Source organism: Echeneis naucrates, chromosome 6 (genome assembly GCF_900963305.1).
Source record: "Echeneis naucrates chromosome 6, fEcheNa1.1, whole genome shotgun sequence".
NCBI classification, from domain to species: domain Eukaryota; kingdom Metazoa; phylum Chordata; class Actinopteri; order Carangiformes; family Echeneidae; genus Echeneis; species Echeneis naucrates.
The window spans coordinates 2,717,297-2,740,388 of NC_042516.1; the positions used below are offsets into that span (position 1 = coordinate 2,717,297).

The following is a 23,092-nucleotide window of genomic DNA, read 5'->3' on the forward strand; positions in this document are numbered from 1 at the left end:
GCTTTTGTTTTTTCTTTTTGTTATTTTCATCCACTGTTTTAAATCTACAGTTCTCAATAGAGCAGAATTTCATATCAATGACCCGTTTTCCTCATTGAGTTTCATGAATAATTTGCTGCCGTACGTAAAACAGGGGAATTGGAAACGCTCGCTCTACAGGAAGGAGAATATGCCACCCTCCGCCTCCATCGTCTTGCCCTCGAGAAAAGGCAGTGGTCAGTTTTCTCTTTTGCCATTGGCCACTATGGCTGTCTCGCAAGTAATCTGAGCCATGGGATTGGACATTTCCCGGAGCAATGTACCGCTTGGCCGTACCTGTCTCGCACTGAGAGGCCAGCAGCTCTTCCTGCTCCACACGCTGTTCCGCCTCTTCATCCTGATTCAAGGAAGAAAGGAGAAACTGCACACTTACGTTATCACTTACAGTCTACAGCAAAGCTGAGCTGATCCGTTACTTCTCGGGATTGTCAATTTGGTTGTGAGTCCGTTGGGAAGCAAAGGTGTATAGTGTGAAATCAGTCTGTAAATCGAAGGGTGTGGAGCGCGGTAGTGAAGTTGGTGCGAGTGGTTTGGGAAGTGGAGCGTGGCAGTGAAAAGGAGGGGGTGGCTTCCCTGTGTCATACCAGATAGCTTTTTTGCTTGCCTGCATCGAATGAAGTAGAATATGGCGGAGCATCACTCGGTGTCCGACAACAAGCACAAACCGTCACTGAACTCCGGCGCATCATACTTTGGGAACGGGCGCAGCAGCACTGTCGTCGCGGAGAGAAACAGTAAGGCCGGCACTGGAGGAGGAGGTCTGTCAGGCGGCCTGTCGCAGCCGGACGGTTGGCAGTCCCTGCTGGCTTTCACCATCCTGTTCCTGGCGTGGCTGGTCGGCTTCAGTTCCAGGCTCTTCGCTGTCATTCGGTTCGAGAGCATCATTCATGAGTTTGACCCCTGGTGAGTTTGTTTCTCCACTCACGAACTGCTTTTTGCTTTCTGTTAAGATGGAAATGGACATACGAATGGACATTGTGCAGAAGAAACGTTTGCTTTTCAAACATGACAAGAAAACCTGCTGTAGTACAAGTTATTGTGGGCTGACACTCATGAACAACACTTCCTAGTCTTTTGGTTCCACCACTAAGAACTTCAAAATCTGCCTGATGTAAAGATTCTTCATGGCTCACTATCACTGGAACCACCCCTCAGTCAGCTCGGACTTCTTTCATTCAGTTGAAGTTATTGCTTCCGAATGGTTTGACAGTGACCATTGTACTGATACACAGGCCTTATCCGCCCACGTGACACCACAACCTATTTATCATAATGAATCACAAGTGCATCAATTAACAGCAAGTGGGAGAGAAGTGGGTGGGGATATCACAGCGGGGATAACACATGAGGACAATTACGACGGCTTGGTCTGAGGAGAGTTGAACCTGGAAAGAAGCAACCACGCGGTTGAAGTTCATGTACCACCTAACTGGTATATTCTTTATTTAGCCGTATATTACCAATGCTACCACTTGTTGCTTTGCAGCAACAGCACAAGTTAGGTAGGTCTATCCAGTGTAGTTTGTGATTGCCATGTGCCATACACATCATGCATCATGTATAAAACATCTTTTACAGTCATGACAGTGTGCCTTAGCTAATAGATTATTCTTTTGTATGACATTTGTAAGAATTGCCTAGTTGTGGTATCTGGCACTGGATTACCTTCAAATGTGACAAGGATTTTAGATATCAGTGCAGCAGCAGAGAGTTGGACTGTGAGGTTCGCAGTTAGCAGAAACTGCAGCAATAGCAGATACAAGGGCGTACCTTAAAACTCAGATACTGCAGCACTTCAATTTAGACAGGTCAGTGCTCTGCCTAACCTGAGCTCATTTAGTTTAGTTTTTTTTTTTTTTTTTTAATGCAAGGGCCATATGTGTTGGTTTTTTTATTATTTAAAAATGTATTATTATTTTATTGTTTTTGGTAAGTAAGGGACTGTTGCTTAGATGTGCATTGCATCACTGAAAGCGTTGGGTATTAAATTGCCAGTTTCATGTTTGTCTGAACAGAAGGGGAAGCTTGAAAGCTCTGACTGCATAAAAATCCCTCAATTAATGTTGATGTCTAACTGTCTAACACGCAGTAGAATTGCTTCATATGCTGCTTCATTGTTTTGTTTTGTTTTTGTTTTTCCCCCCTTTGCTAGCAGGCTGACAGCATCATGTGCACTCTTTGAAGCCTATATGTATGTATGTGTCCTTTAGCGTTTCTCCTGCAGGATGCAATCAAATGATGCAATATGTTTAAGGTCAGGAATATTTGTTGTGCTTTTCATGCACAACAAAGTAATTTTAATTAAAGAATTAGTTGTTGTTTTTTTTTTGTTTGATTACAAAATGGCCCAGAATATATTATCCCGATTTGAATATCAGATTAGTATTCAAAAATTGATGACTGCAGATCCCTCACCTGTATTGCAGGAAAATCCTAGTGTGCATATGTGTGCACTTAATGCAAACTTGCCATTCCTGCCTAAATGTTCCAAATATATAACTGGTTTTAGCTTAAATCATTTGTTTTTCAGCAAAACAGACATTTCAATTAATGGAAAGAGTGTCATTTGTTTTGTTTTGTTTTTTTTTTTTGCAGGGCTCATACTAAAGAAATCTGAAATCTTTGAAGCATTCTGGGGCAAAAGGCAAATTACTTTTCTGATCTTGGTTTTTTTTTTTTTCCCTCCATGACAAAAATCATGGTACAGATTCAGTTATTCTGTATTTTATAGTTGACAAAGGCTTGCAGAAGTGCTAACAGTCATTTCATTTCTCTACTGTTCTCTTTGCTTTGTTTTTATTCCTCTCTTTTCCTCTTACACTGTGATGTGTCTTTTTGATGTGGCTGGCATCACACAGCTTTCAGTTTGGGCCTTGGTAATAATCTGGCAGCCAGAGTCAATGAGACTTACCTACCATAAATGTTAGTAACATCATTGTAAAATATGCACCCTGAAAGAATGAAAATTGGTACACATTTATGAGGCTTTTCAACTTTAGTGGTTAGGATACACAAAAAAAAAAACCCAACAACCTATCAGAAGCAGACCATCTGAGGAACCCCAATGAATCCAACAAAAATGAAAAAGCTGAACTAAAATGCCTTTACAAAGAAATGTGAGATTTTTCATGTAATGCATCGAAGAACAGTCTTGTAAAATCTCTGGGGTGCACATTGTTTACTGAAACCTGTGGAACTATACTGAATTCAATTTGCCCTCCCTCCCTGACTGCTTTCTCACTTCTGTAGAATTTAGGAAAAGGGCTGATTTACATCTTGCTGAGTGAAACTGCTGCAAGCCTCAGAAACACCACAGGTCTTGGGGATGCAACAGTGCTGCTTTGCTTTGCATGCTACAACAGGCACCTGCTCAGTGGTCTGTTGGAGTGGAACAGGCTTTACTTCCTCAAACCTCGCAACTACTTTTTGTGCTTTGTCACCTTTAGTTTTATGTGGTGCCATGGTCTTTGTCATGATGCAATGACTTTTGTTCCAAGGAGATCTATAATGAAGAGGATTCTTTCAAGCTCTGCAGTAGAGCAGGGGCTTATTCCACTGTAATGGGGGCATGGGCGTTGTTCTTCTGTTCTTCCTTAACCACATTACAATATTTTTTTTTTTCTCATGAGAACCAAAATACTCTAAAATGATCTTAATGCAAGTAACATTTTGCAACTTGCTGGAGGACCTGTTAATATTGATGAAAAATAGATTTAATTCTGTTTATTTAATTCAAACTGAAGTCTACAGAATAAAGTATATTCATTTATATACTACATATAGTTTAGCCTCTATTATATAGAGGCCTCTACTTGCTCCCAAACAGCAGCTTCTCTTAACGGTGCAGAGAACATGTTGGCGCTGGCCTGACGGCTCGGTTTGATATTACTTGGATTATTTGACAATTTTTTTTACCAGTTATTATTATATATAGTACTTATTCTGTCATTTATTTTATGTTCTGTTCTCCTGGCCATGATCTGTTTTATGTGAACACACACCTTGACGACCTGAGTTTCCCTGTACAGAATAATAAAGGTATCTTACTTCGTTCTTCAGGGTCACATCTTAAAGATTTAATTAAAGTTTATGTACAGGGATACATACAGCATTCCACACATCTATTGGCCTGACTTCCCAACAGGCATTCAGTATTTTGCATATTTTGCCTACACAGGATACAAGTGAGCCATTCTTGAAAATCCAATGCATTGTCATTTCTATTTCATGAACAAAGTGCCAGTCTGATGTAACTCATGGCCACCACACACATGTACACGCACACACAGACACACAAAGGTAAGTATACTTTTGATTTAGGTTGTTCTACACAGAGTACAAAACTGATTATGGAGTCTTAGGACATGTGCCATCTTCTCCAGCAGCTGTGCTTGCAGAAGATGAAAGAGTATGGATCTCTCTTTGTGTGATGTTCTTAGCATGGCTGTCTTCAGCTGTTCCAGATCTTGGTAGATTCAAGTTCTCTGTTCTCTACGAACAAGAAAAATAGCCGAGATTTAGCAAAGTTACTCACTGCACGGATTTTAGATGCCCAAGTTGGTTGCACATGAGAGATGAATCTGCAGTCCTTTTGCATATGTTATAGTTGAATATGAATTCAGTCCTGTTGATGTCCAGTTTTCACAAATTAAAATGAGTCTCTCTGTCTTCATATTATTGGAATAGCGATCTCATGGAAAAAAAAAAAAAAAAAAAAAAAAGTGTATTTTGGCACTGTGGAAACCAAGGATTTACAAAGCTATAGGGTCAAGTTATCTTTTTTGGTATGTGGAGAACTGGGGTGTAACCTCCTTCCAATGCCTTCTCAAGTGGAGTTCATGTTGGCTGGCTGTATTTGCAGGTTGAGGGTGTGGTGACATCATGTTAAATAGTTTTGCATGTTATGTCATATTTCCACGGTATTTCACTTCAGTTTGCAAATGGCTTTACTTTTGTCTAACTTGCTGTCTTTGGGTTACAAACTTTCCAGTAGAGAACCAACAAGATTTTGATGGTATGGTTATAGTCAGAGGAATAATCAGTTTCATGATTATTATTAATAAATTATCTACTGATGTATTTATTCACGAGTATTCTGTTTTTAACTTATTTATTGCTAACCTTTGAAGTATTGGAATGATATATCAAGTCTTTTTCCTATTTGAGATAAAGTGACCATTGCTCTGCTCTGTAAACATCAATATTTCAGTATTTCCCTTTTTAAACCAAACAAATGGAGTCAACGGTTGTAGGACTTCTTTCTGCCCGGCTCTCAAGCCCAAAATATCCACATTTTTTTTGATACATTTCTTAATGATTGATCTCCTGCAGGTTTAATTTATCTAATCCATTCATTCATTCATTCATTCATTCATTCATCCAGACAGACCAACAACCACTCACACTCAGACCTATGGACAATTTAGAGTCACCAAAAAACCCCAAAATACATGATGTAGGCATGGGGAGAACATGCAAACTCAGATGTACAGAAAGGCCCAAAGCCTGGTGCTGAACCCGCAACCTTCTTACTGTGGGGCAACAATGCTAACCACTATGCTGCTTTGCTGCCCTTATCTAAAATGTGTGTTTTACACATTTCCAAATGTGTGGAATATTAACCTACTGTGCCTAGCATTTATTGAAGACAGATGGGCACAGTGACTGTACACCCAAACAAATCTAAGCTTCACTGAAGTAAAGTGACAAGTTGGATGTCTTCATGTCACCCTATAAGGCAGATTGATCGAGTGATCAAAAAAGAAAAGCATTGAAGCCATCAGTTATCATTTTTGCAGTTTTCTTATTATGATTATGCAAGTGCTAAATCAACTCTGATGCATTAGCTGCCTTTCAGGCATCAGTTATTTTTGGCAGGTGTTTTAGAAAGAATAGTCAGTGTGTACCCACACTGAAGACTTCTGTCTTCATAATTTAAAACCTAAAACTTTTGCTGTTTGGTCCCATGTTAATAAGCTAATATAAAATTAACAAAGCCTCTGTATTTCCCTTTTCTCTCAAATTGAACAAATCCTGCATTTCAGTCTGTCCGTTCTTTGCTTCAGGCATTGCCTGACACCATTACTTTCAATAGCACAGTCCATACATATAGAGGATATATAATTAGAAAACATAGAGAATACATCACATTTGAGAGGTATTGAAATGTTCTCCAGGGCCTATTGCACTGTGATATGTCTTTATATACAAATTTTATTCATTAATTCTGAACTCAGAATAAAATCAACACGCTGTCCATCTTCAACGAGCCTCAGAGAACTTGAAGACTGTCAGGAGATCAACATGTTGCCCTGCAAATAAACATTTATCGTGGCACCAACACTAATGTAAAAATCATCTTAAAGACTGCGCTTTTACTGTTTTTTAAAAAAATATTAAAATCCTAACCTGTCATTTAGTTATGTTGTTGAAATATGCTACATGATTATAGTCATAAAAAGTTGTTAAGCGAACTTTTAAAGGAAAATGAGAAATTCCAAGAATACATTAGAAAAATTTTAATAAAGATGCTTTTAATGTTCAATTCTACGCTACATTAATTCGTCTCTAACTCATGTCTGATGCTATTTTTTTTTTTTTTTTTTTTTTTCCCTTCCAGCAGAAATTTCTCCCCACGTGATTACAGCTGAATAAATATATTTATAACAGTTCAGTTGGATACAAGCATTTTACCAGGCATATACACCCCACACCATCATTTAAAGGAATATCAGTTCTGCTGAATAAGGATTGAGTGGACAATGCTAAATAAAACAAAATATATAATCTGGGCTAGAGGCGCCCAGTTGTTGAATGTTGAATGTGAAGAACATGCTGACTAGCTCCAATATACTACTGATGCTGTGTAAAATTTTAAAATATAAATGAGTGGTGCTGCAAAAAGCACATTGTTATATTTATTACAAATGTAATATAGTACAGTTGAAGCCAGAAAGCTGACGTGAAATTTTGTAGAAAATATTTACTTTTGAAAGCTGTTGAATAAAAATAAAATGAACGTCTTTGCCTCATAATTTCTTTCTTACTTATAATCAGACTATTTTGCAATCTGGCAAAATAAAAGTTTATAAAAGTGGAGATGTGTCAACAGCACATACATAATGAAGATACCTCCGTGAAATCCCAACAACCAGTCCCTTAGCTTTCAGGAAGTGTGTGGGGCACATTAAACATTAGGGCCCTTAGTGTTAGAGCCCTATTGAATCCCTGTCAGGACAGTGGAAAATTTCAATATTTCATTGGTTGCAGAAATGCTACAATGATGCTACCTTGAAAATCAAGATAATTGAGCCCCTCAAAATGGATGTATGCCAACAGGAAATTGGCTTTTTGATTTTTGATTTTGATTTGAAATTTTGATTTTTGTCACATAAGCCAATTTCCACTCCTTGTACTTTAAGGAACTTTGCCAGTTTTCACCCAAATGATTTCATATTTACTCAGTATAATCTCAAGACCATGAAATTGTAAAACTATTGAAATCTTTTGTGTGGTGATTTTTTGAGGCTTTGCCATAAAAAGAAAGTTCTCATAACTCCATCATACATTGATCAATCAGATCTAAAGTCACCACACATGATCAGAGTCCCGCCCTGAACACATCTATGTATCAATATTGAGTCAGACTTAGAGTGCCACTGAGCTAAAGGACCATGCCTCATAGATGAACAAGTCCTCCTACAATTTTAATCCAAATGACTTTTCATTCACTGAGTACCATCCTAACACCTTGAAGATCAAAAGCCATCAAAATCGTCTGTTATTCCTTAAGCACATGGTGTTGCACCAATTTCATTGTGCCACCAAAGAGAGGAAATCCTTATGGCTTCAGCATAATTTGTCCTATCTGTAATGAATTTTGTACACATGCTAAAGGTTCTGCTGCATTTCATATTTCATCCGCATAGGAATGCATGTCAAAAATTGACTCCATGGTGCCACCATGAAAATGTATAAATTTAAGCCCTTCTCTCAGGAATGACATACATGAACCAAAATTGGTACACATATATATCATGTACAAAAAAGTCTAAATCTAAAATGTCTCATACAACAACAGTGTTGTAGTGAGTGGCGTTTGGATTTTGGGTTGGGTTTATTCTCTGTATGAAACATTTTATTTATTAAATATATGTAGAAACTAATAGCAATGCAATGATACAAAAAACTCGTGCTACGACGTCACATCTATGACACAATATTTATCATGATATGTAGGTGTTGAAACAAATAGCTGAAAAAATTATTTTTAATTTTTATTGATAACAATATGCAGTATGCACACTGTTTGCAGCTATGTCTACAGCATTTCTTTTCTCTAATTTACTATTTTACTTTAACTGCATCTGCTTCCCTTGTTTAATTAAATAAAACAAGTAGCCAGCCATTTTGGTAATGAATTATTGATAAACCTGCAACTGAAAAGCAAAAGCATTGTGGCAGTCAGTAGATAATTGGCACTGTAATGGTATTAAAATCTAAGTACGATGATATCTCATTGTAACATGAGATTGTTCTTAAAAAAAAAAAAAGAAATTGGGGGGGGGCTGTAGAAATGTATTAAACATTGCATGAATGCCCTTGATTCATGCAATGCCGCTATGCCTTTGGACTGTAATAATAAATAAATAAATATTACAAATTATACATTATAAATGTTTAATCATACATTATAAATATTACAAATTATAAATCAAATTTAATTATAAAATTTGAATAATTTACTAATGATAAACAACCTTTTCTCCCTTCTCATTCCCTGACACAAGAAAACCAAAATGTTTCCACACATCAGACTTCTGGGAGCAGCTGCGATTTCCAAAATGTTGTCACTCAGTTTCCAATCAGTGTTCACTATTTGTCAGATGTCTATTTGTCTCATGTCAGATCTGTAAAGTAAAAACCATTCTAATGGGCACAAAAGTGGCAATAGTAACTGTAGTTGCCTTGTTACTTTGCTCTGCCTCACTGCAGAAGAAAGAGAAAAACTACTTAACTGGCCAGCAGATAGTCATATGTCTGTGACGGTACTGAGAAATTTTTCATACCAAGATACTGTCACATCCCATACAAATGTCCTCTTCTATTTCTCATTGCCATTATTAGGATTGTTATTAATTTTGTGTTATGGGCAGACACACCCTAACCTAACCCTAACCCTCTTTTGAGTGTCCTCAAATGGTCACTAGTCAGTAGTTTTACATCATCAATAAGGAAAATAACATAATATTTTCATGCCGTTGTGCGTATAATAGTTAATTAAGTTTATTAATATGTAAATAAAAGCCAACATTATAAATTATGAATCCTATAATAGAATGGCATTTTTGTGCATTAGAGTCAGATACTGTCACTTCTTTTTGGTTTCATTGTTTTCTCTGTAGATTTGAATACAAGTTCATTTGAGTATATTACATTTTACTACTTTGTAAGTGTGAATCAAGAGTTCATGTAGCTAATTATAGTTTCACAAGTTTCATAAAAGAATTGAATCTGTGGTAGTATAAACAATGAGCTATCTGGCCTTTAGGATTAAAACCTAAAACCATTAGTAGCTAGTTGGATTACACTTTCAATCTATTTTGAAAAACATGACTATTTTGAGACTGTATGGCAGCAATTATCAGGTCAATGGGTAAAGACACATGGCTTATTCATCCCCAATATTAATGGTCGTTCTTAGTTACTTCTGTGATCTGGACTATGGCAGAGAACTAGAGCATCGTCATAGTCTTCTCACTAAAATATCACCTGTGTATGTTAGATTACATGCAATGCATAAGACATGCATTGTTCATCTGAAATTTGTTTGACATTTTGAATAAAACTATGAATACTATGAAAGCATGAGTCTAGCTGCAGTTATATGGTGATGGGAATTTTGAAATTAATAGTTTGGACCCCAACTCACCCACAATTTTAGTATTTTGATAATCAGAACATCAGCCTGCCCACTCAGTGTTGTTTTAAGTGCACTGTGTCAGTTGTTCTTGAACAAATCCAGTCCACTTCTTTATTGAGAGAAAACCTAAATGAATAAAACTCATCCAATGGTCCACATTTTCTCTGCTACCAGCAGCACACACAGAGAGACACAAGGTGCTGCCAATGTTTGTTGCAGATGAAGACACACAGTTAACAGGAAAATAAATCAAATCAAATCAGATTTATTTGTATAGCGCCAAATCATAACAAAGTTACATCAAGGCACTTCACATATAGAGCAGGTCTAGACCAAACTCTTTATAAAACGATTTAAAGAGATCCAACAGATCCTCCAATGAGCAAGCACTTGGCGACAGTGGCAAGGAAAAATGTTCAGGACGTTTTTTACTTGCCGGCTGCTTGCATTCTGTTTTGCTCATTGATTAGATAACTTAAAAAAAAAATTAGAGGAATTGTATGCAAGTGTAAGAGATTCTCAAGTTTATAGGCACAATGGTTCTTATTAGAGATGGCTCTGAATCAGATATCAAATTAATATTTGTAATTTTGGCTTTTTAATATCTTCAAATATGTGATTTGGAGCAAAATATTTCCTCTGGATGAAATTCCAAAATGTACCCGTGCTTTTTCTCACAGTATAGTCATATCAAAGTGACCTGTTAAAAGGCACTAGAATACAGGAAATTGGATCTACCCATAACTAAAATCCCACCATAAGATTTTCCCACCCATATTTTAAATTCTTCCTACACCCATGCATAAAAGCAGTAGTTTAAAAAAAAAAACTATTCATAATTTGGTATTACGTGAGCAGCTGAAATTCTCAGAAACACTTCAGAAGAATTTTTTGCCTTTGATGGTCGCTCCATAGTGTGGGATAGTAAAAATAGCACTGTGCTCTGGGGGTTAGAGCAAATCTGTCACTTCGACATGTTGCAAGCCTTTACTAAGGTCCTGAGCACTCAACAGTGCAAAAGAGGCCTATTGCATCTGCAGGTGATATTGTTATTACACTGTTGTCTCTTCATTTGAATAGCAGGTTTCCCCATTACTTGTGAACAAATATTGGTTATCATCAAATTACTCTGTTTACTAGATACCCATTAACTGTGGCTCATCTGTTCTTTTGCCACATGTGCTATGATTTCAGAATCAGAATCAGATTTTCTTGCCAGGTTTGCATAAACAATACAAATTTCTACAATTTCCAACAATACTTAGTACTTCACCTCCACAGACTCTGAGTGACGGAAGATGAGACACTATAGAAGTTTCTTCGAGCATGTCCCCAAAACAAAATCAGCACCCCACATGTGTTTTTCTGTACTCAGTAGCAACTTGGGGGCCTTTTCATATTCTTTATCCTTATTTATTTTATGAGATAATCAGTTTGTTGATAGTTCAAAGATAGTTTAAAGATAGAAATATTGACAAAGCTGAAGTATTTGATGTGATGCCATATTTGTTTGTATTTGTATGAGTGAACAAAAAAAATTAAACACTGATTTTACTTGTAATGTCTTTTATGTCTAACATAATATTTTCTATGTAAAATATAGTTTTATAGGAGAAGGTTTCATCGACTTGGCAAACTCATTTTTCATCAGTTGTGGGCATTCTTGACAGTTTTTCTGTGACTTGTAATGTTCATATCAATATTGGAATAATATAGTTTTGACAAAAATTTTGAAATATATTGTGATTTAAATTTTATTAAATAGTATACACTCTCCATGTCCTAATATTTGTTCAAAATCTTAAAGACACCCATGGCAAGTCCACTTGAATGTTTGCATGAACATTAAATTATGATTTGCATTAACTTAACTTGTCAGTCAAAATGCAATGATTCATTCATATTTAGGAACCACAGAGCATCTTGAATAAGGCAGAAAAATAATCATTATTTAATTCTTTAAGGTTATGTATTAACACCATGAATTACAGCATCGCAGCTTTTGACAAAATGGCCAAAGCTACCAAATCCCAACAGTGAGAATCAATCCAATAAATATAAATATATATAAAGCATCAATGCTACAGTTAATGGGCAAAGACTAATCCAAATTAAAATTTTTTAGTTTAAAATAAAATTTTGTTCATGAGCGTATAAGCAGAATGACGATTCAAACACTGACAAATTGGGACATGTTGAAAAGAAAAGGAGAAAAAAAAATTGCATGTCTAAGCTCAAACAATCCCAGGGCGATGTGATTTTTGGAGTTTTTGCTTTCGTGTGCTAAAAATCCCAGCACTTCAATGGTTCATCACTGCCAAATGATTTATGATGATGAATCAGTCAGGAGAAGGCCCAAAATTACTCCACAAGTGTATGTTAAAGTCATCAGAACGTCATGAACATTATACAAGTTGCATTTGTGTTAAAAAGAATCGAGTGGTTTCTTTAAATATGAGCGATTGTTCATGTGAGACACAAAGCCAAATTGCTCATGTCCTGTCTAACAGCTCTCTCTCTGCCTCTCTCTCTCTCAAATGCTGCAGGTTTAACTACAGGTCGACTCACCATCTCACCACCAATGGCTTTTATGAATTCCTCAATTGGTTTGATGAAAGAGCCTGGTACCCACTGGGGAGGATAGTAGGGGGCACTGTGAGTCTTTATTATGCTGACTGTATTGGGGTGTTCCACTAGGAAAACTGACGGGAGGGGTGGGGGAGAGATTATGTGATTAATCAAAAACATTGCAATATGATAAATGCATTTAACATTCATGAGAACGGGAACAAATTCTATATTTGTGGTTATTGGACTTTAAAACACATTCTGTTTTGTTGTGTAAGACTGACTGAAAACATAACTTGTCAACTCAAGATTTCATACAATTTCCAGCAATTATTTAATTTTTTATCACTCATGCTTTTCATAATCCTTATCCAATTTAAGAAATCTGAATAAGTGTCTGGCCTCTCAAAGCAACAATGCATAATCATTTTTGCTTTGTATCTTGTATGATCTATATAATATTCTTACTAACTGAGAGACGCTTATTTTATATTTGTAACCTGTAATAGCCACTAAACAAGCTTCTGAACAATTAAAAATGCTTGACATAACATGGCCAAGGCCTTAAAAATTCTTCAAGTACTGATGCACTATATGCACATTATTCACACATTTCACAGTAGAAGTTATTAAAAGCATGTGAACCCCTTGACTAATGACTTCAAAAAAAGCTGAGGACACAGGATCACCTGGAGTAAAATCAGGCAAACCAGTTTGAAGGTGTGGGCTGGAGTTACTTTAACTTACTAAAAACACACAAAAGTTTGGAGTTGATCTACAGTTTATTCAGCCTTCCAAAGACACCCAAAGAAATCACTGATCAGACATCTCTGTTCAGCAGTCTACTGTACACAAAACAATGACCAGGCAAGGTTACCATGGCAGGACGCAATGGAAGAAGCTGCTATTTGGGGAAAAAAGGAAAAAAAAAAAAAAAAAACATGCCTGTGCTCCTGAAGTTTGTCAAAGAGCACCAGCGACTGAGAAAATATTTATTTTTAGTTATTCACAAAGAACATATGGCACTACAGATGATATGATATGCAATTTATTCCCAACGTTTATCGAGAAATCCTACAGGATAATGTCTATGTGGCAGCTGAAGTTCAGTAGAAGATACTGATGCAGCACTACAAGGAACCTGAAGTAAATCTACCAAAGATTGCCTTCAACAAAAGAAAATCCACCTTTTGGAATTGCCAAGTCTCAGCCCAGGCCTTAACGCAAATGAAATGCTGTACCCACTTGTTTGAAGAATATGTCTGAGCTGAAGAACATCTTGAAGTTAGTCAAAAGCCCAATGAAGATTTTGCATGTATGATCAGCAGCTGTGAGAAAAGCTTGGTTCAAGTTTTTGCTGCCAAAGCACATTCATTCAATTTCTAAATCCAAGGGTTCACAATTTTTTTCCACTTCCACTGTGAATGGCTGATGGGTGTGATTAATAAAGACAGCTTATTGTTGTTTGTTTTGTATTAGGTATTAGCATCAACATATTGTGCTTGACTCTCTGTCTGTGTGTGTATGTGTGTGTGTGTGTTTGTTTGTTTGTTTGTTGGTGTTGGTGTTGGTGTTCTTGTTCCCCTTCTCCTGTAGGTGTATCCTGGGTTGATGGTCACTGCAGGACTCATTCACTATGTGCTTAATCTGCTGCACATAACTGTACACATCCGGGATGTATGTGTGTTCCTGGCACCAGTGTTCAGTGGTCTGACCTCCATTTCCACCTTTCTGCTGACAAGGGAACTGTGGGACCAGGGGGCAGGGCTGCTGGCAGCCTGCTTCATAGCTATTGTTCCTGGCTACATTTCTCGCTCTGTGGCTGGCTCCTTTGACAATGAAGGCATTGCCATCTTTGCCCTCCAGTTCACCTACTACCTATGGGTATGCTTACACTTGGGTCTTATCTATACATTTTGCAGAAATGTATGCTGAAACACAAAGTTATGTTGGCTGTGCTGCAACATCAATGTCCGAGAGATATAATCTGGAATATTACTGAGCGTCTCCCCATATTTCCACAGCTACTCAACCAAGTACCAAGTCAGTGACTCGGAATGTGTGGTTCAAGTGTCATTAGCATAGTCTTTACCAGCTGCAGTGTTGCTTTTTTCAAATAGACTAGGCATAAAATTTGGGTACTTGGTCCTTTTCTGGACCATGTATGAGTGGTGACTTTGGGCTTAGGATGTACCTGCTGTTATAGTCAGTTTGCCGAGCTTTCATGGTTGCTTGGGCATTGCAGGGAAGGTGCATGTCAAATACAACAATCAATTGCTTAAGATTTTTATGACATGAATCATTATAAATAAAGGAGTCAGAGGATCTAAACATCTGAGAGGCTGAGCATGGGGGATTTGAGAGGGAGCAGAGTCATTACTAAATGCTAAGGAAACCAGCAGATCTGAATAATTATCATATGTAAGATTAAAAAAAAAAAATGTAAACAGAAAATGTGTTAATGTGATTACTGCAACAGTTTCTATTTATCGAACAATTTGAGGTTTTAGATTTGAAAAGATAGCAGGAAGGGTGAATTTAATAACATACGATCAGGTCCAAATATATTTGAGTATTCAGACAATTTTCAGCATTTCTGCTCTGTACACCACTACAATGAATTTGAAATGAAACAACCATGGTGTGCTTTAAGTGTGGAATTTCAGATTTAATTTGAGGGTATTTACATACAAATCATGGAAGGTGCCCACCAACTTTTAAGGGACCAAAATTAATTGGACAATTGTTAATTGAACATAATCATAATTCAAATTTTCACTTTTAATACTTGGTTGAAAATCTTTTGCAGTCAATGACAGCTTTAAGTCTCAAGCCTCTAAGCATCACTGGGCACTTGGTTTTGTCCTTTGTGATGCTCCACTGGACTTCTACTGCAGCTCCTTTACCACCCGCTTGTTCTTGTGGTTTTTCCCAAGTGTAGTTTGTTCTTCTCCAAGTGAAATGCATGCTCAGTTGGATTCAGCTCAGGCGATTGACTTGGCAATTGCAGAACATTCTACTTTACCTTTAAACAAAAAACCTTTGGTTAATTTCATGGTATGCCTCACATCACTGTCCATCTGCATTGTGAAGTGCCATTCATTAAAGAATTTCGCTAAACATCAGTGGATATTGACCAAAACATTTCAGAATCTACATCATCAATAAATATAAGAGAACCAGTTCCATTGGCAGCCATACATGCCCATGCCATTACGCTACCACCACCATGTTTCACTGATGAGGTGGTATCTTTCTGGTAAAAGCTCATCTTGGCATCATCTGTCCACAGGATGTTGTTCCAGAAGTGCAAAGGTGCTTTTAGATGTTGTCAATAACACTTTCAACTGTCTCCTCTGTCTTTTGTTTTTGTCTGGGTTACCAGTGCATTCTTCCTTTTTAATAATGTACTAATTAGTTGCTTTGGCCACACAATGTTTTTGCTGCCTCTCTGATAGATTTTTTTTTCCAGCCTAATAATGGCTTTCTTGCACTGATAATGACATTTTGGCCGTCATATTGAGAGTTTTAGATTGATTGATGATTTTACATACTTGCCATACTTTGTGTGTGTGTGTTTTGGTTAATGCTCTTCATGTTGTTCTATGGAAACTGCAGGTGAAGTCGGTGAAGACGGGGTCTGTCTTTTGGACTATCGGATGTTGCATGTCATATTTTTACATGGTGAGAACACACACAACTGTTAATAGAGAGAGCATTTGGGAACTGTAAAAGACTTAAAACTAAACCCAAATGGTAACAACTAACTAAACCCACACCTGGTTTTCATATTTATCAAGTTTGTCAGAAGAAGAAATCACTTTTAGCTGGCAGAAAGGCCCAGCATGATGTAATTTAGTCCTACTTCTAGGAGGAAAGAATTTGATCAGTTTTCTTAAGCAAGTCAATGAGTTTGACACATCAGAACACTATCAAAACCTGCTGGAGATGACATTCAGTTAGTGAGTGAGTGTTGTGGGAATGCTTCTGAAAATGTAATTTTTTTATTGCTACCTGTCTCATTATGAATTTGTGGGTTGGTTACATTATAGCATCGCAGAAAATTCAGCAAGGACTTAACACTGTAACAAGAAGCAGTAAGGCAGTAATGAATTAAAGAACCTATTAATTTATTGTCTTTTTCATAGGTTTCAGCTTGGGGAGGTTATGTGTTCATCATCAACCTTATTCCTCTTCATGTGTTTGTCCTGCTGCTCATGCAGCGCTTCAGTAGGAGAGTCTACATAGGTGAGGAGCACACACATGCACATAAAAATGTGAGCTTTTTTTTTTTTTTTTTTTGCATTCAGAGACAAAAACATATACATGGTGGATTAGATTTGTGATTTGTGATTGACATCCAGTGTGTATCAAGTGTGTAAATGTGATCTCTTTTTCTAGTTTATGTTAACATTTTTGCTGCATCATTCTGAATCAACTAAAGGCTTTTCAGAGAATTGTGGGAAAATGTTGTTAGCACTGACTTACAGCTGTCTAGTTTAGAGGTAACAAATGCATGCAGTACTTTTTGAGACAACATATTTTGGATTTTTGCAAAATTGCGTAGGTGAAAGAAGGCTGTCTGAGACATTTGTTTTATATGAGAGACAAAGGCCATATCCTGGTCAAACATGACTTCAAGATTCTTAACAGTACAATTTGAGGCCAATGTTATACCATCCAGAGTGGTTAGATTATTAGATAATGCTCTAAGTTGCTTAGGGTCAGGTAAAATAATCAGTTTTGTCCGAATCCAGAAGTAAAACATTTCAGGTCTTCTAGGCCTCAAGTCTGCAAAGACATGCCTGAGGTCTGACAGGCTGATCAGTTTCATTTGGCTTCATTGATTGATCATTTGGATAACAGTGAAAATTGATGCTGTGCTTCCAGATAATATTGCCTAAGGGAAACTTATGTACGGGTTCAGTTCCCAGCCTGGGGCCTTTCTGTGCAGAGTTTGCATGTTCTCCCCATGTCTGCTAGGGTTTCCTCCGACCGTCCAAAGACATGCATGTCTAGGTTAACTGGTGACTCTAAATTGTCCGTAGGTCTGAATGCGAGCATGAGCGGTTGTTCGTCCCTGTTTCATTTTGTGTGTTGGTCCTGTGATGGACTAGGGACCTGTCCAGGTTGTACCACACCCATCGCCCAGAACGTTGGCTGGGATTAGCTCCAGCTTCACCCGCGACCCGGAAACATAAAAAGCGGTAACAGATGGATGGAAGCATATGTATGGTGAAAAGGATTGGTCCAAGTACAGAATCCTGTGAAACTCCATGATTAACTAAAGTATTTGACGATGATGTCATTATTAACATGAACAAAGTGATGTCTTTCTGATAAATATGATTTAAATCTGCTTAGTGTGGCTCCTTTGATCCCAATTCCATGTTTAAGTCTTTGTAATAGAATATTATGCACAATGGTGTAAAAAGCAGCAGTAAGATCTAACAGGACAAGAATGGAGGCCAATCTGAAGTCTGAAGCAATGAGAATGTTGTTGGTAACTTTTAACAGTGCTGTTTATGTGCCATGATGCACTTTAAAACCTGACTGAAACTCTTAAAACAAGCCATTCCTATGTGGATGTGAACGTAATTGGTTTGCAATAAGAAACACGTGCTATAACAATAAGCACTTATATACCTATTGCTATAGAGTCCCAGTTACTCTGTGCAGGCTCTGAGGCACTAACTAGAAAAATTTCATTTCTAGTAGGAAATGCAGTGGCAATGCTGAGAGCTGAAGGTGCTGCTCAAAGAGTACAAATGTGAAATAAATGTTATTGCTACGGCGAGTGCTGAAGTATTAGTAACAATTACAAATAGTTACTAAAATTATAATAGCTAGAAAATTCCTTGGCAGAAATTTCAAGTGACTCAGGGGGCTGCTGTTGGGATGAGGACATTGATTTGGCAGAATTCGAGAAGTGAATATATCTGTGTGCATCTGACTTGTCAGACTGTGGCGTTACGAATTGATGAAGCCCTTGAGATAAGACAAAACCCTGACTTCAGTTACTTTCGATTCAATTGTTGGCCAGATATAACTGTGACCTATGTGAATGAGAATATACACAGACATACGTATGTTTTCAGACATACCTCTATTTATTTCAGACATCTATTTCACACATACACCCTGTGACTCTATTGTATAAACTTCAAAGTGCTGTCTATCTGTTGTGTGTGTCTGTGTGTGTCGGCGTGTATGTTTGTATAAGTGGTCAACAGATTGAGCGGCAACTGTAAAATATATGTATGTATGCACGTGTATGCATGCTCACCAGTATCCTGGCTTCTATCGGAGTACTCCAGGTGGCAAAGCCGGGTTTCTCGAAGCCAGGAAAAGAGCATAACCCGGTTTCTGAATTCAGGATATGGTTTTTACATGCACAAACACAAAAACGGGATACCTCAAAACCAGGATACTAAAGACCAAGTAAACACAGTAATTGCTTGGATTGGTAGATTACGTAATTGAAGTTGTTGCTGTTATTGCTGCACTTTCCAACCAAGATATTGACTGCAAATTTAGGAGAAGTACACCTCTGCTTCAGACGTTTGGTATTTAATATACTGACTGCAGTTGTGGATAGCTGGATAACCCCTTACAGCTAAAAAGCAACCGCTTGAATAACCCTTCAGTCAGCAGACCAGAGGCAACAGGACTGTACCATTACTGCAGGGATATAACATGTCTCTCCTAAACGCAAGAGATAAAGTTAAAACAACCTCGCCAAGTTCCAAGGTGAACCCTTTTCCATGAGTTACCACATAACTCGCTCACAACCATACATAAACAAAACATCACAGTAAATAATTAAATTCACACAATCTACTACCACCCCCTGACATGGTCCTACCTAATGACCTCACCAGTGAGCTCACCTCAGTATAAATTGAGGGCATGATTGCGTGCCTGCTCCTTTTGTCTGTGGAACACATGGTTGGTATGGTAAGTAGCAGAAAAGAATAATTGAATTATGAAACTGAACTAATCCAATAATTAATGACTAAGCAATATTTATCTGTTTTCACTTAACCATAGATGTTACTGAAATGTGAACTTTAACCAAGTATAATGCAAACTACAAACAAACCTGGGATAGTAAGTGTCTGCAAAATAATGATTAATTCTGAACAAACAGGTAGCAAGCATGGTTAAATCAGTAAGCTACGTGGCATTGATGGTAAAAGTAGGGACAAAAGGGTTTTCACCCACTTTGTCACAAATATTTTAACAGGATAGTGAAAAGAAAAAGTTAATGAACAAGATTGGGTTACTGGGGTATTTATTCGGTTACAGTTAATAACATTGTTCATATCATTTACTGTTATAGCCATGTTTTTTGGAGTAACAAAACTTTTCTTTCACTCATGGTTAGTGCTTGGGTGAAGCCATTTATTATCAAACAACTGTGTTTACTCTTTTTAAATCATAATGACAACAGAAACTACAAAAACTTGACCAACAAAAAATACAACGGCCAGGAAAATAGTTCGAGATGCAAAGAAAAACCCACAGATGACTTCAGCTGAAATACAGGACTCTATGAAAAAAAGGTGGTGTGGATGTTTCAAGATGCACAACAAGGAGGCACTTGAAGAAAAATGGGCTGCATGGTGGAGTGACCAGAAGAAAGCCATTACTACGCCAATGACACAAAAAAATCACGCTTACAATATGCCAAACAGCACAGAGACAAGCATCAAAACTTCTGGAACAAAATCATTTGGCGTGATGAGAAAAAAATGTAACTTTTTGGCCACAACCATAAACGTTACATTTGGAGAGGAGTCAACAAGACCTCTGATGAAAGGTGCACCATTCCTACTGTGAAACATGGAGGTGGCTTGCTGATGTTTTGGGGACGTGTGAGCTACAAAGGCACGGGAAACTTGGTCAAAATTGATGGCAAGATGAATGCAGCATGTTATCAAAAAATAATAGAGGAAAATTTGCACTCATCAGCCCGGAAGCTGCACATGGGACGTACTTGGATATTCCAACATGATGATGATCCAATACACAAAGCCAAGTCGACCTGTCATTGGCTACAGCAGAATAAAGTGAAGGTTCTGGAGTGGCCATCTCAGTCTCCTGACCTCAATTTCATTGAGCCACTCTGGGGAGATCTCAAGCGTGAAGTTCATACAAGACAGCAAGAATTTATAGGAACTGGAGGCCTTTTGCCAAGAAGAATGGGCAGCTTTACCATCAGAGAAAATAAAGAGCCTAAACCACAACTAACGCGAAAGACTCCAAGCTGTCATTGATATTAAAGGGGGAAATACACGGTATTAAAAACTTTGTAATGTAAACTTTTGATCAGGGTCATTAGTGTTTCTATTGTCATTATGACTTAAAAAGCGTAAACACAGTTGTTTGATAATAAATGGCTTCACCCAAGCACTAACCATGAGTGAAAGAAAGGTTTTTATCATCATTCAGGGTTAGGGTTATACTCTGAAAAATGGCCAAGAAATCCTAAATTCTGCCAGGGTTTGTAAACTTATGAGCACAACTGTAGTGACTATTCCTTTATAATTTAGATGGAGCATACCCCAGAGGCCATACAAGTCATTTTTTTCAGTTGATGTTACAGTTCATAGGAAGATAAAGTATTTTTTTTTCCACATATTAAAAATTTGCTCAAAATGGGCATATTCAAGTGCTTCTGGGGACTGTATTTTTTTGATTGATTGCTTTCAAATTTGGAATATCTTGTTAGTGAGGCCTTGCCATTGTGCACAAGAAATTTCATAACAATTAATGCAACAGTGCGTGATATTGGCTCATTTTATTTTACTATATTAATGATCAAATGAAGCAAATTGATTGGCTTGAGGCAGTCATGTTTTTATGTACCATCTTCTGGTTTGCAATTTAGGTTGGGATTTGGCTCAAAATTATGTGCTTTGAATTTCATGCTGATTGCCCCAACTGTTCTGGAAAAGAATCATCATTATGCAAATTAGCTACAATTCCAATATGGTCGACTTGAATGGTCCAAGAGGCAAATTTGTTCCTTGTGATGAGGGGACCGTGTATATCAAGCTTCGTGGATTTTCGCCAAAGGGGCCAAGCAGCCTGACCTTTATGAAATGGCAACTTTAATCCAAAATGGCTGCTAGGTCATGTGACCTTTGGACACCATCTTGTACACAATTGTTCAGGACATGACCCTCTACAATCCTATCAAATTTGCTGACTTTTCAATGTACAGTCTGAGTTTTACGGGCAGAAGAAGAAAAGCGATGGAATAATAACAATAATCCGAGCAAAAACAATAGGGTTCCAGCTTTGCTTGGACCCCTATTAATCTCCTGTAAAAATGAAGTGCATGAGACTATTGCCCTCTGCTGGCTAAACAAAGGACAAACAAGCGCTCACAGGTGCCACACATGACAACTCTCAACGAGCAATTAAGGGATCAGAATAGTGACAACATTCATACATGCTACGCATAAAGCAACTTTACAGCTGCAGGAATCACACTGTACTGTTAACAAGGTGAGGATAACTGGCACGGCCACGAGAAATACACACATTACTGCCAACATGTTTTAACAGGTTAACGAGGCAATAAATACAATGATATGGACGATACTCACTTTCATAATTTACTTCAACTTGAAGTGTCAACACAAAGCACACTTCTGATTACATGTCCAAAAAAAACACCTTTAAGTTTCAGGTCTTATCTCTAAGGCACATGAAAGGGCAAAGTTGGTTGGCGTAGCTGCTGTTTTTCCTCTTCCTCGAGCGGTGCTGTCTTCACTGCCAGTGGCAGCAGGAAGAAGGGGTTCTGGGCACTCTTCAAAAGAATAGCCTTTTAGACATTTACAAAATTTGCTGTGTCTGTAAGTTGTCCTAATTGAGTAACATCTCTCTGCAGCCTATAGTACCTTCTACATCATTGGCTTGGTCCTGTCCATGCAGATCCCCTTTGTTGGCTTTCAACCAATCAGAACCAGCGAACACATGGCTGCAGCAGGTGAGTAACAATCTGCTTGAGTTTAGCAATGGAGGCTTCTAATCTCGGCATTGCAAAACCTTTTTTACCTTAGTGAATTTAGTACATCCTTGTTCAAATTTGCCATTAGAATCACTTGTCATTGAGATTACTACTGTCTTCACAATGGATACTTCAAACCTTGACCCCTCTGTCCCTGCAGGTGTCTTTGTGTTACTTCAGGTCTATAGTTTCTTGCAGTATCTTAAGGACCGATTGACTAAGCAAGAGTTCCAGACTTTATTTTTCCTGGGAGTCTCACTGGCCGCTGGAGTGGTTTTCCTCTCTGTCATCTATCTGACTTACACAGGTCGGTTTACATTGTTGGTGAAATGAATGTGTGCTCAGTACTCAGGTCACTGAAGAGCTAACTAGTCACTTCATTCAGAATTCCTCCAGTTGGACTATTTAACATAAACTGGAACATTACTGGGTTTTATTCCTGAATTGACTGGCTGCTTGTTTTTCATTACAAAGCACATCCCAAATGCCTACATTTGTGCAGTATTAACCACACCATAAAAGAGTGGTGGATGAGACAAGGC

The 23,092-nt window shown here is 37.7% G+C and overlaps 1 protein-coding gene across 1 annotated transcript in view; it reads left to right on the top strand.

The window, feature by feature from the left end:
* Positions 1-322: 322 nt before the first annotated feature.
* Positions 323-23,092, top strand: part of LOC115044457 (dolichyl-diphosphooligosaccharide--protein glycosyltransferase subunit STT3B-like) — a 32,595-nt gene continuing 9,825 nt past the window's right edge. Inside the window, exons 1-7 of the mRNA XM_029503465.1 lie at positions 323-942; positions 12,508-12,616; positions 14,126-14,413; positions 16,148-16,213; positions 16,678-16,777; positions 22,431-22,529; positions 22,711-22,857. Coding sequence (XP_029359325.1) covers positions 665-942; positions 12,508-12,616; positions 14,126-14,413; positions 16,148-16,213; positions 16,678-16,777; positions 22,431-22,529; positions 22,711-22,857 — 1,087 coding nt within the window. The 5' untranslated portion in view covers positions 323-664. The remainder of the gene's footprint in view (positions 943-12,507; positions 12,617-14,125; positions 14,414-16,147; positions 16,214-16,677; positions 16,778-22,430; positions 22,530-22,710; positions 22,858-23,092) is intronic.